At 39.7% G+C, this 17,610-nt stretch overlaps 1 protein-coding gene across 1 annotated transcript in view; it reads left to right on the top strand.

Annotated features, from left to right (window-relative positions):
* The window catches only part of LOC127672469 (vomeronasal type-2 receptor 116-like), a 52,123-nt gene that overhangs the window by 17,272 nt on the left and 17,241 nt on the right, over positions 1–17,610 (top strand). The window contains exon 2 of the mRNA XM_052167616.1: positions 12,677–12,840. Within this exon, the coding sequence (XP_052023576.1) occupies positions 12,677–12,840 (164 nt within the window). The remainder of the gene's footprint in view (positions 1–12,676; positions 12,841–17,610) is intronic.

The following is a 17,610-nucleotide window of genomic DNA, read 5'->3' as shown; positions in this document are numbered from 1 at the left end:
ATTGTAGGGGATTACCAGGACAGTGAAGTGGGAGGGGGTTGACTGGGGAATGGGCAGATGGAAGAGGGCTTATAAGACTGACTTATGGGGAGGGAGGAACTGGGAAAGTGAAAATCATTTGAAATGTAATCAAAGAATAAAGAAAATTTTAAAAAATGACAAATGACACCTCAAAAAATTGCAAAGCATCTGTAACTCAAGGACACTGTCAATAGGACAAAACAGCAGCCAAAAATAGGGAACAGATCTTTACCAATCTTTCATCCAATAAAGGGCTAATAACAAATGTATACAAAATCTCAAGAGGTTAGACTCCAGAGAACAAAATAACATTAAAAATAGGGTACAGAGCTAAACAAAGGTTTCTCAATTAAGGAACACCAAATGGATGAGAAGTACCTAAAGAAATGTGCAACATCCATAGGAATCAGGGAGATACAAATCAAAACAAACCTGAGATTCTACCTCACACCAGTCACAATAGCTGAGATCAAAAACTTTTTACAGCAGATGCTGGTGAGAATGTGGAGAAAGAGGAACACTCCTCCACTGTTCTATGAAGCCACAATTACGCTGATACCAAAACCACACAAAGATCCAACAAAGAAAGAAAACTTCAGACCAGTTTCCTTTATGAATATTGATGCAAAAATACCCTATAAAATTCTTGCCAACCAAATCCAAGAACACATCAAAACGATCATTCAGCATGATCAAGTAAGACTTATCCAAGGGATGCAGGGATGGTTCAATATACAGAAATCCATCAATGTAATACACTACATAAACAAACTCAAAAAAACACATAGATATTTCATTAGATGATGAAAAGCATTTGACACAATTCAGCATGCCTTTCATGCTAAAAGTCTTGGAAAGAACGGAAATTCAAGGCCCATATCTAAACACAGTAAAAGCGATATACAGCAAAACAATAGCCAGCATCAAACTAAATGGAGAGAAAATTGAAGCAATCCCACTAAAATCAGGGATTAGACAAGGATGCCTTCTCTCTCCGTATTTATCCAATATATTACTTGAGTTCTAGCTAGAGCAATTAGACAGCAAAAAGATGTCAAATGGATACAAATTGGGAAGGAAGAAGTCAAAATATCACTATTGTATACTTAGGTGACCCCTAAAATTCCACCAGAGAACACCTACAGCTGAAAAACAACTTTAGCAAAGTGGCCAGACATAATATCAACTCAAACAAATGAGTAGTCTTCCTATACCCAAAGGATAAACAGGCTGAGAAAGAAATTAGGGAAATTAGGGAAATAACATCCTGCACAATAGTCACAAACAATATAAAATATCATGGTGTGACTCTAACCAAACAAGTGGAAGAACTATATGACAAGAATTTCAAGTCTCTGAAGAAAGAAATTGAAGAAGACCTCAGAAGATGGAAAGAGCTCCCATGATCATGAATTTGAAGCACTGATATAGTAATCATGGCCATCTGGCCAAAACAATATACAGATTCAATGCAATGCCCATCAAAATCCCAACTCAGTTCTCCATGGAGTTAGAAAGGGCAATTCTCAACTTCATTAGAAATATCAACCCAGGATAGCAAAAAATATTCTCAACAGTAAAAGAACTTCTGGTGGAATCAGTATCCTGGACCTCAAGCAGTACTATAGAGCAAGAGTGTTAAAAACTGCATGGTATTGATACAGTGACAGGCAGGTAGATCAATGGAATAGAATTGAAGACTCACAAATGAACCCAAACACCTATGGTCACTTGATCTTTGACAAAGGAGCTAAATCCATCCAGTGGAAAAAAGATGGGGTTTTCAACAAATTTGATGGCTCAACTGGCAGCTAGCATGCAGAATGAAAATTGATCCATTCTTATCTACTCTTACTAAGCTCAAGTCCAAGTGTATCAAGGACCTCCACATAAAACCAGACACACTGAAACTAATAGAAAAGAAACTGTGGAAGAGACTTGAACACATGTGCTCAGGGGAAATTTTCCTGAACAGAACACAGTCTATGCCCTAAGATCAAGAATTGGCTAATGGGACCTCATAAAATTACACAGTTTCTGCAAGGCAAATGACACTGTCAATAGGACAAAATGGCGTTACCAATCCTATATCTGACAGAGACCTAATAACCAATATATACAAAGAACTCAAGAAGTTAGACTCCAGAGAATAAAATAACCCTATTATAAAAGGGGTAGAGAGCTAAACTAAGACTTTTCACCTGAGGAATATTGAATGGCTAAGAGGCACCTAAGAATGTTCAACATCCTTAGATATCAGGAAAATGCAAATCAAGACAACCCTGAGATTTCACCTCACACCAGTCAGAGAGGCTAAGATCAAAAACTCAGGAGACAGCAGGTGCTGGAATAGTGGTGGAGAAAGAAGAACATTCCTCTACTGCGGGCAGGATTGTAAGCTGGTACAACCACTCTGAAATCAGTTTGTCAGTTCCTCAGAAAACTGGGCATAATACTAGAGGAGGACCCCTTTATATCACTCCTGGGCATAGGACTCTCCAGGATGTAATAAAGACACATGCCCCACTATGTTCATAGAAGCCCTATTTGTAATAGCCAGAAGCTAGAAAGAACCCAGATGTCCCCCAATGGAGGAATGGACACAGAAAATCATATATATATAATTTAGGCATTAAAAACAATGAATTTATGAAATTCTTACACAAAAGGATGGAGCTGGAAAATATAAACCTGAGTGAAATAACCCAATCACAAAAGAACACACCTGGTATGCACTCACTGATAAATGGATATTAGCCCAGAAGCATGGAATACCCAAGACACATTCACATATCAAAGGATGCCAAAGAAGGAAGAAGAACAAAGTATGGATACATGGGTCCTTTGTAGAAATGGGGTGAAATATCCACAGTAGATACAGGGGCAAAGGGTGGAGCATGGTCTGGAGGAAAGACCATCCAGAGATTACCTAACCCAGGGGTTCACCCAATATACAGTTATAAAACTCAGACACTATTGTGGATGCCCACAAGTGCTGGCTGACTGGAGCTGGATATAGCTATCAACTGGGAGGTTCTGCTAGTGCCTGACAAATACTGAGGGGGACACTCTCAGCCAGCGAATGAACTGAGCACATGGTCCCCAATGGGGGAGCTAGAGAAAGGACCAAAGGAGCTGAAGGGGTTTGCAGTACCATACAAGGAAAAACAATATGAGCCAACCAATACTCCCAGAGCTTCCAGGGACAAAATCATCAACCAGCGACTACACATTGAATTACCTGTGGCTCCAGACTCATAGGCATCAGAGGGTGGTCTTCTGAGACACCAAAGGGGGGAGAGGCCCTTGGTCCTGGAAAGACTTGATGCAGTACTGTAGAGGAACACCAGGACAGGGAAGCAGGAGAGGGTTGATTGGGGAAGGGGAGATGACTTATGGAATTTTTGGGATAGAGGGAAGCAGGAAATGGAACAACATTTGAAATTTAAATAAAGAATATACCTAATAAAAAAAACTTGGTGTTCCTAAACTGAAAAAAGGAATATTGAATGGGTGAGAAGTACCTAAAGAAATGTCCAACATCCTTATTCATCAGGAAAATGCAAATCAAAACTTCCTTGAGATTCAATCTCACACCTGTCAGAATGGCTAAGATCAAAAACTCATGTGACAGCAGATGCTGAGGAGGATTTGGAGAAAGAGGAGCACCCCTCCTTTGCTGGTGAGATTGTAACCTGGTATGACCACTCTGGAAATCAGTATGGCTTTTCCTCAGAAAATTGGACATATTACTGCCTAAATACCCAGCTATACTACTCCCTGGCATATACCCAAATGATGCTCTAACATAAAACAAGGAAACATGCACTACTATGTTCAGAGAAGCCATTTTAATATCTAGAAGCTGGAAAGGACCCAGATGTCCCTCAAGAGAGGAATCCATACAGAAAATGTGGTACATTTACAGCTATCAAAAACAATTTCATGAAATTCTTAGGCAATTGGATTGAACTTTAAAATATCATCTTGAGTGAGATTTTCCAGTTACAGAAGTACACAAATGGTATGTACTCACAGATAAGTGGATATTAGCCCAAAAGCTTGGAATACACAAGATACAAGTCATAGACCATATGAAGCTCAAATAGAGGAAGACCAAAGTGTGGGTGCTTGGGTCCTTCCTAGAAAGGGGAATAAAATACTCACTGGAGCAAATATGGAGACAATGTGTGGAGCAGAGACTGACAGAAAGACCATCCAGAGACTGCCCCTCTAGAGGATCCATCCCATATACAGTCACAAAACCCAGACACTATTCTGCAGGGCAAGAAGTACTTGATGACAGGAGCCTAATATACCTCTCTACTGAGAGGTTCTAGCAAAGCATGACAATTACGGAGGTAGATGGTCATAGCCAACCATTGTACTGAACACAGGGTCCCCAATGGAGGAGTTAGAGAAAGGACTGAAGGAGCTATAGGGGTTTACAATGCCATAGGAAAAACAAAAATATCAACCAACCAGACCACCCAAGTGATCCCTTGGACTAAACCATCAAACAAAGAGTACACATGAAGGAACACGTGGCCCGGCGGGAATACATAGCGAGCAAGGAGTGGGTGGGAGGGTGCGGGAATACCTTTATAGAAGAAGGGGATGTGGGATGGGATAGGGGGTGTCTGAGGAGAGATCTCCTACAGGATAACATTTGAAAGATCAATAAAGAAAATAGCCAATAACAAAAACGAGTAGGAAGTGCAGATCTGTGGGAGAAAATACTATCCATTCTTTTTGAAATTACTCCTAGGGCGGCGGCGGTAGCAGTGGCTGCTCCAGCTGAAGGGCCATCAGCGGTGGAACCAAGGCGACACAGGGTCCAGTTAGGCCCTGCGCCCACGACCACTGACCTTCGCTGACCAGCCGGGCAGCAAGCAGCTGCGGTTCTGCGGAGCCTTTCGCTGCACGGAAGCCACTTCAGAACTCGGCTTCCCGCCAGTCAGGAGAGACTCACCTCCATCTTGATCCCGGGCTCCAGAGATCGGTCAGACTGAGGTACACAAACATAATCCTAGGCCCAACACCGCAGGGGTCTGAGCCAGACGGGCGTTGGCCTGCACCCAGGCCCTGGGCTGTTCGAGTGGCCATCGGGGCGCCAACCCAGCCAGGAGTTTTTTTTTTTTTTTTTTTTTTTTGCCCCGGCCAGCGCACGCGCCGCCATTTTGCCTACAGGAGCCAGAGTGCTCGGGAGGGCAGAGACTGCTAACAAGCGTAGCCTGAGGCTAACAAAACGGGGGTCTAGGCCCCAAAAGGCACAGGACTGACCCCAAGAACTGGGCGGTTTGGTGGGCCATCTGTGTGTCAACCCGCCCAGGAGGTTATTAGCACAACAGACTCTCCCGGTGCTTTCGGGGAGCGCGGACGCGCACGCCCGCCATCCGGGTCACCTGGCGGACCCAAATAACAGTCATAGCCCTAGGGGAACTTTGCTCGGACCTTGGCCTCCCAGGCGTTTGCCTGGACTCAGGGCCCGGGCGACAAGGCTAACCTAGTGTGCACCAGCCCGGTTGGGGAAATCGGCTGCCCAGCGGAGTGAGCGGAACACAGGGGAGGTCACAGCAACATACACCTTCGGAGCTCCCTGGGGGTGCACACGGGTTCCATCTGGCCCACAGACACAATCTGGGGCAAGGCCTCAGGCAGAAGCCCTCAGGTCAACTCTTTCCGCTTCAGATCAGCCTGGGTGGCCGCCACATCTCCAGGTCCATCAAGAGGCTAGTGGGGGGCTTCCGGGCGGCCAGCTGGGAGAAGTCGGTGTGCTCCAATAAATCCTGCAGGCCCCAGCGGGAGCCTTCAGGTGCCTGCTTCGGGATCTGAACAGCCTGGACAACAGCACCCTGTCTACAGGCAGTGCAGAGTATAAGCTGTGCACCAGAGGCCAACGGGGAAGGGGCAGCTTGCACTGGTGAGTCCAGCACTGACAAGACCAAGTAACACCAGTGAGAGCTAGATGGCAAAAGGCAAACGCAGGAACGTCACTAACAGAAATCAAGGCAATATGGCAACATCTGAACCAAATTCTCCTCTACCAGCAAGTCCTGGATACCCCATCACACCAGTAAAACAAGATTTGGATTTAAAATCACTGGTCATGATGCTGGTACAGGAACATATGAAGGACATTCAGGAGAAAATGGATCAAAAGTTAGAAGCCCTTGCAAGGGAAACACAAAAATCATTGAAAGAAATCCAGGAGAATACAAAAGCCAACAAGGAGGAAATGCAAAAAACACTTAAAGAAATACAGGAGAACTTTGGTCAACAGGCTGAGGTCATGAAAGACGAAACACAAAAATCTCTTAAAGAAATACAGGAGAACTTTGGTCAACAGGCTGAGGTCATGAAAGAAAAAACACAAAAATCTCTTAAAGAATTACAGGAAAGCACAAACAAGCAAGTGAAGGAGCTAAGCAAAACCATCCAGGATCTAAAATCAGAAGTAGAAACAACTAAGAAAACTCAAAAGGAGACAACTTTGGAGATAGAAAGCCTTGGGAAGAAATCAGGGGACAGAGATGCAAATATCAACAACAGAATACAAGAAAGAGAAGAAAGAATCTCAGATGCAGAAGATTCCATAGAAACCATGGACTCAACAGTTAAAGAAAATGCAAAATGCAAAAAGCTTGTAACCCAAAATATCCAGGAAATCCAGGACACAATGAGAAGACCAAACCTAAGGATTATAGGCATAGAAGAGAGTGAAGATTTACAACTTAAAGGGCCAGCAAATATCTTCAATAAAATTATGGAAGAAAACTTCCCTAACCTAAAGAGAGAGATGCCCATGAATAAACAAGAAGCCTACAGAACTCCAAACAGACTGGACCAGAACAGAAATACTTCCCGTCACATAATAATCAAAACACCAAATGTTCTAAACAAAGAAAGAATATTAAAGGCAGTAAGATAAAAAGGCCAAGCAACATATAAAGGAAGACCTATCAGAATCACAGCAGACTTTTCACCAGAGACTATGAAGGCTAGAAGGTCCTGGGCAGATCTCATGCAGACTCTAAGAGAACACAAATGCCAACCAAAACTACTATATCCAGCAAAACTCTCAATCACCATAGATGGAGAAACTAAGATATTTCACAACAAAACCAAGTTCACCCAATATCTATCCACAAACCCAGCCCTAAAAAGGATAATAGGAGGACAACACCAATACAAGGAGGGAAACTTCACCCTGACAAAAGCAAGATAGTAACCTTTCATCAAACCCAAAAGAAGTTAAGCAATCAAATTTAAAAAATAAATCAAAAATGATAGGAAATAACAATCACTATTCCTTAATATCTCTTAACATCAATGGACTCAATGCCCCAATAAAAAGACACAGACTAACTGACTGGATACGTAAACAGGACCCAACATTTTGCTGCTTACAGGAAACACACCTCAGGGTCAAAGACAAACACTACCTTAGAGTAAAAGGCTGGAAGACAATTTTACAAGCAAATGGTCTCAGGAAACAAGCTGGAGTAGCCATTTTAATATCAGATAAAATTGACTTTCAACCCAAAGTCATCAAAAGAGACTCTGAGGGACACTTCTTGCTGGTCAAAGGAAAAATACAACAAGAAGAACTCTCAATCCTGAACATCTATGCTCCAAATGCAAGGGCACCCTCTTTCATAAAAGAAACTTTATTAAAACTCAAAGCACACATTGCACCTAACACAATAATTGTGGGTGACTTCAACACTGCACTTTCCTCAATGGACCGATCAGGAAAACAGAAACTAAACAAGGACACAATGAAACTAATTGAAGCTTTGGACCAATTAGATTTAACTGATATATATAGAACATTCTATCCTAAAACAAAAGAATATACCTTTTTTTCAGCACCTCATGGTACCTTCTCCAAAATCGACCATATAATTGGTCACAAGACAGACCTCAACAAATATAAGAAGATAGAACTAATCCCATGCCTCCTATCTGATCACTATGGAATAAAAGTGGTCTTCAATAGCAACAGAAACAACAGAAAACCCACATACACGTGGAAATTGAACAATACTCTACTCAATGATACCTTGGTCAAGGAAGAAATAAAGAAAGAAATTAAAGACTTTTTAGAACACAATGAAAATGAAAACACAACATACCCAAATCTATGGGACACAATGAAAGCAGTGCTAAGAGGAAAACTCATAGCCCTGAGTGCCTCCAAAAAGAAAATGGAGAGAGCATACATTACCAACTTAATGACACACCTGAAAGCCCTAGAACAAAAAGAAGCTATTTCACCCAGGAGGAGTAGAAGGCAGGAAATCATCAAACTCAGGGCCGAAATCAATCAAGTAGAAACAAAGAGAACCATACAAAAAATCAACAAAACCAGGAGCTGGTTCTTTGAGAATATCAACAAGATAGATAAACCCTTAGCCAGACTGACCAAAGGGCACAGAGAAAGTATCCAAATTAACAAACTTAGAAATGAAAAGGGAGACATAACAACGGAAACTGAGGAAATCCAAAAAATCATCAGATCCTACTACAAGAGCCTATACTCAACACAACTGGAGAATCTGGAGGAAATGGACAATTTCCTTGACAGATACCAAATACCAAAATTAAATCAGGACCAACTAGACCATCTGAACAGTCCCATAAAGCCTAAAGAAATAGAAGGAGTCATAGAAAGTCTTCCAACCAAAAAAAGCACAGGACCAGATGGTTTCAGTGCAGAATTCTACCAGACCTTCAAAGAAGAGTTAACACCAATACTCTTCAAACTATTCCACAAAATAGAAACAGAAGGAACACTACCCAATTCCTTCTACGAAGCCACAATTACGCTGATACCAAAGCCACACAAAGATCCAACAAAGAAAGAGAACTTCAGACCAATTTCCCTTATGAACATCGATGCAAAAATACTCAATAAAATTCTTGCCAACCGAATCCAAGAACACATCAAAACGATCATCCACCATGATCAAGTAGGCTTTATCCCGGGAATGCAGGGTTGGTTCAATATACGGAAATCCATCAATACAATCCACTACATAAACAAACTCAAAGAACAAAACCACATGGTCATTTCATTGGATGCTGAAAAAGCATTTGACAAAATTCAGCATCCCTTCATGCTTAAAGTCTTGGAGAGAACAGGAATTCAAGGCCCATACCTAAACATAGTAAAAGCAATATACAGCAAACCGGTAGCCAGCATCAAACTAAATGGAGAGAAACTTGAAGCAATCCCACTGAAATCAGGGACCAGACAAGGCTGCCCCCTTTCTCCTTATCTTTTCAATATTGTACTTGAGGTACTAGCTCAGGCAATTCGACAACATAAGGAGGTCAAAGGGATACAAATTGGAAAGGAGGAAGTCAAACTATCATTATTTGCAGACGACATGATCGTCTACCTAAGTGACCCAAAGAACTCCACTAGAGAGCTCCTACAGCTGATAAACAACTTCAGCAAAGTGGCAGGTTATAAAATCAACTCAAGCAAATCAGTGGCCTTCCTATACTCAAAGGATAAGCAGGCTGAGAAAGAAATTAGGGAAATGACCCCCTTCACAATAGCCACAAACAGTATAAAGTATCTTGGGGTGACTCTTACCAAACATGCGAAAGATCTGTATGACAAGAACTTCAAGACTCTGAAGAAGGAAATGGAAGAAGACCTCAAAAAATGGGAAAACCTCCCATGCTCATGGATCGGTAGAATCAATATAGTTAAAATGGCCATTTTGCCTAAAGCACTATACAGATTCAATGCAATACCCATCAAAATCCCAACTCAATTCTTCACAGAGTTAGAAAGAGCAATTATCAAATTCATCTGGAACAACAAAAAACCCAGGATAGCTAAAACTATTCTCAGCAACAAAAGAAAATCTGGGGGAATCAGTATCCCTGACCTCAAGCAATACTACAGAGCAATAGTGTTAAAAACTGCATGGTATTGGTACAGTGACAGGCAGGAGGATCAATGGAACAGGATTGAAGATCCAGAAATGAACCCACACACCTATGGCCACTTGATCCTCGACAAAGAGGCTGAAAACATCCAATGGAAAAAAGATAGCCTTTTTAACAAATGGTGCTGGTTCAACTGGAGGTCAGCATGCAGAAGATTGCGAATTGATCCATCCTTGTCTCCTTGTACTAAGCTCAAATCCAAATGGATCAAGGACCTCCACATAAAGCCAGACACTCTGAAGCTAATAGAAAAGAAACTGGGGAAGACCCTTGAGGACATCGGTACAGGGAGAAAGTTTCTGAACAGAACACCAATAGCGTATGCTCTAAGAGCAAGAATTGACAAATGGGACCTCATAAGGTTACAGAGTTTCTGTAAGGCAAAGGACACCATCAAGAGGACAGATCGGCAACCAACAAATTGGGAAAAGATCTTCACCAATCCTACATCAGATAGAGGGCTAATATCCAATATATATAAAAAACTCAAGAAGTTAGACTCCAGAAAACTGAACAACCCTATTAAAAAATGGGGTACAGAGTTAAACAAAGAATTCTCACCTGAAGAACTTCGGATGGCGGAGAAGCATCTTAAAAAATGCTCAACTTCATTAGTCATTAGGGAAATGCAAATCAAAACACCCTAAGATTTCATCTTACACCAGTCAGAATGGCTAAGATTAAAAATTCAGGAGACAGCAGGTGTTGGAGAGGGTGCGGAGAAAGAGGAACACTCCTCCACTGCTGGTGGGGTTGCAAATTGGTACAACCACTCTGGAAAGCAGTCTGGCGGTTCCTCCGAAAACTGGGCACCTCACTTCCAGAAGATCCTGCTATACCACTCCTGGGCATATACCCAGAGGATTCCCCACCATGTAATAAGGATACATGCTCTACTATGTTCATAGCAGCCCTATTTATAATTGCCAGATGCTGGAAAGAACCCAGGTATCCCTCAACAGAAGAGTGGATGCAAAAAATGTGGTATATCTACACAATGGAGTACTATTCAGCCATTAGAAACAATGAATTCATGAAATTCTTAGGCAAATGGATGGAGCTAGAGAACATCATACTAAGTGAGGTAACCCAGACTCAAAAGGTGAATCATGGTATGCACTCACTAATAAGTGGTTATTAACCTAGAAAACTGGAATACCCAAAACATAATCCACACATCAAATGAGATACAAGAAGAAAGCAGGAGTGGTCCCTGGTTCTGGAAAGACTCAGTGAAACAGTATTTGGCAAAACCAGAACGGGGAACTGGGAAGGGGTGGGAGGGAGGACAGGGGAAGAGAAGGGGGCTTACGGGACTTTCGGGGAGTGGGGGGGGGGGCTAGAAAAGGGGAAATCATTTGAAATGTAAATAAATTATATCGAATAAAAAAAAAGAATGAAAAAAAAAAAAAGAAATTACTCCTAAATACACATCACATATTTATTTTACATGTGTTTTGAATCCCAGGATAAGAGCTACATGATATACTCAATGTTCTTACTTCGGTTACTGGAACAAGTAGAAGAAATGCTTCCCCTACAGCATAAAACCTGTGTAAAACTATGGCTGCGCTTTTATCCATACATCAGGAATAAATCCTTATATTTTGAATTTACATTTATGACAGCTCCCCTCTTCAGAGTAACTTAATATAAGGTATTCTGAGCTATCACATGGTGGATTGACTGTGTGAGCTGTTACATATTTTATGAAAATGCAAGTGTTTCATTAAATATGTTGCATTGTAAGTGAATCATAAATAGAGTATTAAGCTATTTCCATGGATATATAGGGATGAATAATGATTTTACAGAGAATGAATGATTCACCATTGGGAAAAAAGACAAATCAGCACAGTATATCAGAGTTCACAGTATGATAAATGAGTATTATAATCTACACATTGATACTCAGTTGTTGATTTGGAATTCATGAATTCAATATGTGCAATTATGGATTGATTCATGGAATTTTTGGGAATCAAGGAAGACAGTGGAGGAATACTTGTTTTTCAAACAGGCGTAATTGATAGGGAATGTGTTTTAAGACTCCTCCACTAGATGACAAGTTAGATTGGCCTAGGCAATAATCCAATTTAGAGAGCAGGGTGGTCTACTTAGTTTAACTGCAGAATTTCTGGTTCTTATGTTGTGTGCTGGTTTTCCATCTCAAAGTCTATGACTCCCACTTCCTGAAGAAGTTTGCACAATCCCAAGTCAGTCACAGGTGAATATCAAAATTAGCCTCTCTCTTTTAGGCAAGTCTAAACCCAATTAACTGTTGCATGTAATGATTATGGTACTGAATTTTGGACATGTCTCCTCAAGAGGAGTTGTCCCTGGGGTCTTGCTGTCTATCCTCTTAGATAAAATCCACAAATGTAATAGATAAAATCCACAAATGTGTTTTGAAACGTGTTTATACCTGAATGTAGTTTCTCAGGTGAGAAGTCTGAGTGAAGAACATTTTGAGAGTTCTCTAGAGAGTAGGAGAGTATTGCCTAAAAATAAGTGATTAAAGTGATGACTTCACTCACCAACAATATTACAAACACCTGAGCTGAGAACCACAGGAGCTGTGTATATAACTGATGGCCACCTGCAGATCTACATAGGCACACTTACTCTCTTCTAGACAGTCTATTTTATGATGTTCTCACGGGTATTTATCCTCTGGATCCTACAGACTCTTGGAGTTTTGTGCAACTTTAAGAAGGATGAGTGCATTTTTGAAGAAGAAAAACGACACAGTGAAGGAAATGTGATGATTGCTGCATTTGTTCCTTTTCTTGGTCATATTTCCCAAAGCAAAGTGAATGATTATATTCCTCCAGAAAATCCAGAGACACAGTAAGTGTTTTTTAAACCATCACTCATTTTATGAATTCAGTTTTTAATTGTCTTCCATTAACTTTGTATGTACAGAAATGTAACTTTTATATTCTATTAAGGTGAGATCTCTACTGGAAACATAACTATTTTACAGGTTTGTATTCCTCTTTACTCATTTTCTCTCTCAAAGAAAGAAAAGCAGTTGGAACTAATTAATGTTCTTTATATATTTGGTACTCTGAGCCTCTCTACCTGGCTTTCTCTAGACTTCAGCTGCTAGTGTGGAAATACATCATGGTTTTCTCTCCATAACGGATGTTGCATAAGAAAAATGGACACATTGCTCTGGAAAAATTTTAAAGTATTGTTCTCCCATGAGAAATAAAACCAATGATTTTAGTATCTAAATACAGGATAGCCTCTGATAGCTGCTGTTGCTTTCAGATCCTGATTAAGATGAATTGAATAATTTGGTATTTAGACTTCTTTTTCAAAGTGCTCTCAGATAGCTCACATTTTTTTACAAATTTTATATACTACATTGATTTTGCCTCATTCCACATTAGATGCCGTTTTCCAAGTACCTAAACACTGCTACAGGTTCGTATGGTATGAAAGACACATGAGGTTGATAGTTGAAATTGAAGGTTCTTTCTTAATTCAACACCTATAGGATTAGGGAGCAGTGGCAGAATAATTGACAGAATTACCTGGACTCTGTTGGAGAAAAACAGTTATGTAATAATCTTTTCAGAGGAGGTAAATTTTATTTCATGCAGTCAGTTCTATACTTATGGAAACTATGTACTGAGAACTGAGATAGAAATTACTGAAATAAGAATACCAATTTGACTCTCCCTTTATTACTAGTTTAAATGATGGCTACTTTTGAATTTCCATCAAATACTAATGGTTTAAAAAGACATTAATTTGTCTACTATATATCGCTTCTTGGCCTTTTGGCTAAGATCAAGTGTAATTTGTCTACTACAATACCTTCCTTTAAAAGCAGAGTTGCTAAAGTAGTCTATATGGTATGAGTTTTTCTTTTGTTTTCTTTTTATTTTTTATTCATATTACCCCTCAATCACAGTCCCATCCCTCTTTTCTCCCCAGGGCAACCCTTACAAGTCCTTCCCACATTGCCCACTGCTGTTCTTCCCAGAGAGGAGGAGCCCCCTTCAGATACAACCACAGCATCAGGCATCTAGTCCAATGGCAGGAAACAGAAACTGAGTCAGTTCCTCTCTAATTGTTAGGTCACTCACATGAATCCTGAACTGCACATTTACTTTAAATGTCTAAGTGGGTCTAGGACTAGCAGCAATGTGCTTCCTGGTTTGTTGCCCAGGGTCTGTTAGCCCCTGTGGTCCCAGGTTATTTTACTCTTGGGTCCTCTTGTGCTACTCTTGTCCCCTCCAACTTGATCCCTGTGGTGAATTTCTAATGGAAATCATATAATTCAGAAAATATTAAAAGATCTACAGCAGTTATTTCCATTCTTCTTTGTTTTCCATTGATGTATATGTGTATCTTTTACCATTATTGCTCTGTTCAAAATCTTAGAAATATTCAGTTCTTAAGAGTTTTAGCTTTGCTTTTACCTTATGATTGGGAAGTTTGAAAACATTTTTTAAAACATGATGGTTGTTTTAGCATTTATTTCCTACACGCTAAGACCTTTAGATTATTCTATTTTGGATTGGCTTTTCTAATAGCTTAGTGTAAAATCTCTATTAATTGAAAAATCTTATTATTGATCTACTGTCTAAAAATGATAAATCAAAATGTTTGCTACCATTCTCTTATGATCTGAAGATAGTTTGCTTTGGAGCGGAGAAATTTTTTTCAAAGTTAAACCTTTGACACTTCGAGCTAGTTTGTGGGATATTTAAGTCCTTTTCGGTAAGCACTTGCCTAGACTGATGTCTTGAGACATCTCTGTTAAGTGTTTCTTTGGCAATTTCAGAGTCACATATTCTATGTTAAAGTCTTTTAACTATTTTTATTGGTTCCTATACAATTTGAAGTGTTGTGGTTTGACTCTTAGCAGATCTATTTTTTGAAGAGGTTTCTGTCCTCACCTGACTTTATCATATATGACTCTTTACATTTTACTTGCCTGTACCAATTTAAACTAAATTATAAGTATTTACTAATGCCACCTGATCTGAAGATAATAACTATCATCATAAAATATAGCCAGAGTACTTCAGATGCTCACAGGAAAAAAATTCTTTATTTTCTCTTGGTAGGTATGAAAACTTACATTAAAAAATCATTTTGGTGGATGATAAATTGTAAACTGGAAAAAAAATATGATCCATTTATTGTACTGCTGTCTTCATCCTTACTAAACTCCAAGTCATACAGTGGATGTTATCTAATGTTGAGAATAAAGTTAATTATAGGGTTTTTTCCTTAAAATCATAAAATGTTTCAGATTTATTTAGCGATATTTTCATTACATTAATTCCTTAATCTCAATCTATTTACATAACTAGGGACAGATTTCGGCAAGATTTAAACACTTATTTGCAATTAAAATATTTAAGTATTCATTACGAGTTCTTCAAATGCCTGGATTTTTTTGTAGAATTTGTGTGTCATATGATGTAGCATAATTTTTATGTACTTTGGAGTAAGTACAGAGTTCCAAGCATATTATTACTTTTTCTCTTTATGTATATGGTATCAGTTTAATTGTTTTGTTCCATAATATGACTTATCCTCTATATTTCAAATATATTTACTTTTGTGTGCATTAATCAATAGATACTTTTGTGTGCATTAATCATCAATAGATACTTTCTGCTTTTGCTTTAAACTTGGAGTTTAAAGACCCTGATGAGAGTAATAGTTTGTAATTTCTGATTACTGCCTCCAAAGCTCTGTCCTGGCTCACAAGTGCCACATAATTAATGCTTAGTTCTTTGCCTATAACTCTAGGTTGTAAAGGTCAGAATAAAATGAAAAAGTGAGAAAATTTTGGGTATATTTTTATTTACATTTCAAATTTTATCCATTTTACTGATCCCTATCTCCCAGAACCCCCTATCCCAGGCCCTCCCTCCTTGCTTCAGTGAGGGTGTTCCCCCACCCACCCATTTACCTGCCCTTGAATTCTCCTACATTGAGGCATTCAGCCTTCACAGAACCAAGGGCCTCTCCTCTCATTCATGCCTGACAAAGCCATCCTCTACTACATATACGGCAGAAGTCATGTCCTTGCATGTGGACTCCTTGGTTTGTGGTTGACTCCCTGGGAGCCCTGTGGGGTCTGGTTGGTTGATATTGTTGTTCTTCCTATGGGGTTGCAAGCCCCTTCAGCTCCTTCAGTCCTTTCTCTAAGTCCTCCATTGGAGAACCCTTTCTCAGTCTTGTGGTTTGCTGCAAGCATCTGCTTCTGTATTTGTCAGGCTCTGGCATAGCCTCTCAGGAGACAGTGACATCAAGCTCCCTCCTATCAGCATGCACTTTTTGGCAACCACAATAGAGTCTGGACTTGGAGACTATATATGGGATAGATCTCTAGGTAGGGCAATCATTGTGTTCTTTGTAATTGGGTTACTCCACTCAGGATGATAAGTTATAGTTCCATCCATTTGCCTAAGAATTGAATGAATTCATTGTTTTGATAGCTCGGTAGTACTCCATTGAGTAAATGTACCACATTTTCTGTATCCATTACTCTACTGAAGGACATCTGGATTCTTTCCAGCTTCTGGCTGTTATAAATAAAGCTGCTATGAACATAGTGGAGAAAGTGACCTTGTACTATCTTGGATAATATTTTAGGTATATGCCCAGGAGTTGTATAGCTGGGTCCTCAGGTAATACTTTGTCCAATTTTGTGAGGAATGGCCATATTATTTCCAGAGTGGTTGTACCAACTTGCAATCCCAACCACAATGGAAGAGTGTTCCCCTTTCTCCACATCCTCTTCAGTTTCTGCTCACCTGAGATTTTGATCTTAACCATTTTGACAGGTGTGAGAATGAGGTTAAAGCTCTGGAGAGTTTTTATTTGCATATACCTGATGGCAAAAGATGTTGAACATTTTCTTAGGGGCCTTTATGTCATTCATAAACTGAGTCCTCCTCAGCTGAAAATTTGTTGTTTAGCCCCATACCCCATTTTTAATAATATTATTTGATTCTCTAAAATCTAACCTCCTGAGTTCTTTGTATATATTGAATATTAGCCCTCTATTGGATGGAGGATTAGTAAAGATATTTTCCCAATCTGTTGGTTGCCATTTTGTCCTATAAACAGTATCCTTCACCTTACAGAAACTTTGCAATTTTATGAGGTCCTATTTGTCAATACTTGATCACAGAGCATAAGTCAGGAAATTCTCACCTGTGAACATATGTTCATGGCTCTTCCCCACTCCTTTATTAGTTTCTGTGTATCTGGTTTTATGTAGAGCTCCTTGATCCATCTGGACTTATGCTTTGCACAAGGAGAAAAGAGAGGATCAATTTGCATTCTTCTACATGCTGACCTCCAAGTGAACCAGCTCCATTTGTTGAAAATGCTGACTTTTTCCACTGCATAGTTTTACCATCTTTGTCATACATCAAGTAACCATAAGCCTGTGGATTCATTTCTAGGTCTTCAATTCTATTACATTGAATTTCCTGTGAATCTCTGTACCAATACAATGCAATTTTTATCACTATTGCTCTCTAATACAGCTTGAGGTCAGAGATAGTGATTTTCCCAGAGCTTTCATTTTGAGAAATATTTTTTGCTATCCTGGTATTTTTGTTGTTCCAGGTAAAT

Source organism: Apodemus sylvaticus, chromosome 22 (genome assembly GCF_947179515.1).
Source record: "Apodemus sylvaticus chromosome 22, mApoSyl1.1, whole genome shotgun sequence".
Lineage (NCBI taxonomy): Eukaryota > Metazoa > Chordata > Mammalia > Rodentia > Muridae > Apodemus > Apodemus sylvaticus.
Note: the sequence above shows the minus strand (reverse complement) of the source record. Positions and strands in the feature narration are given on the sequence as shown.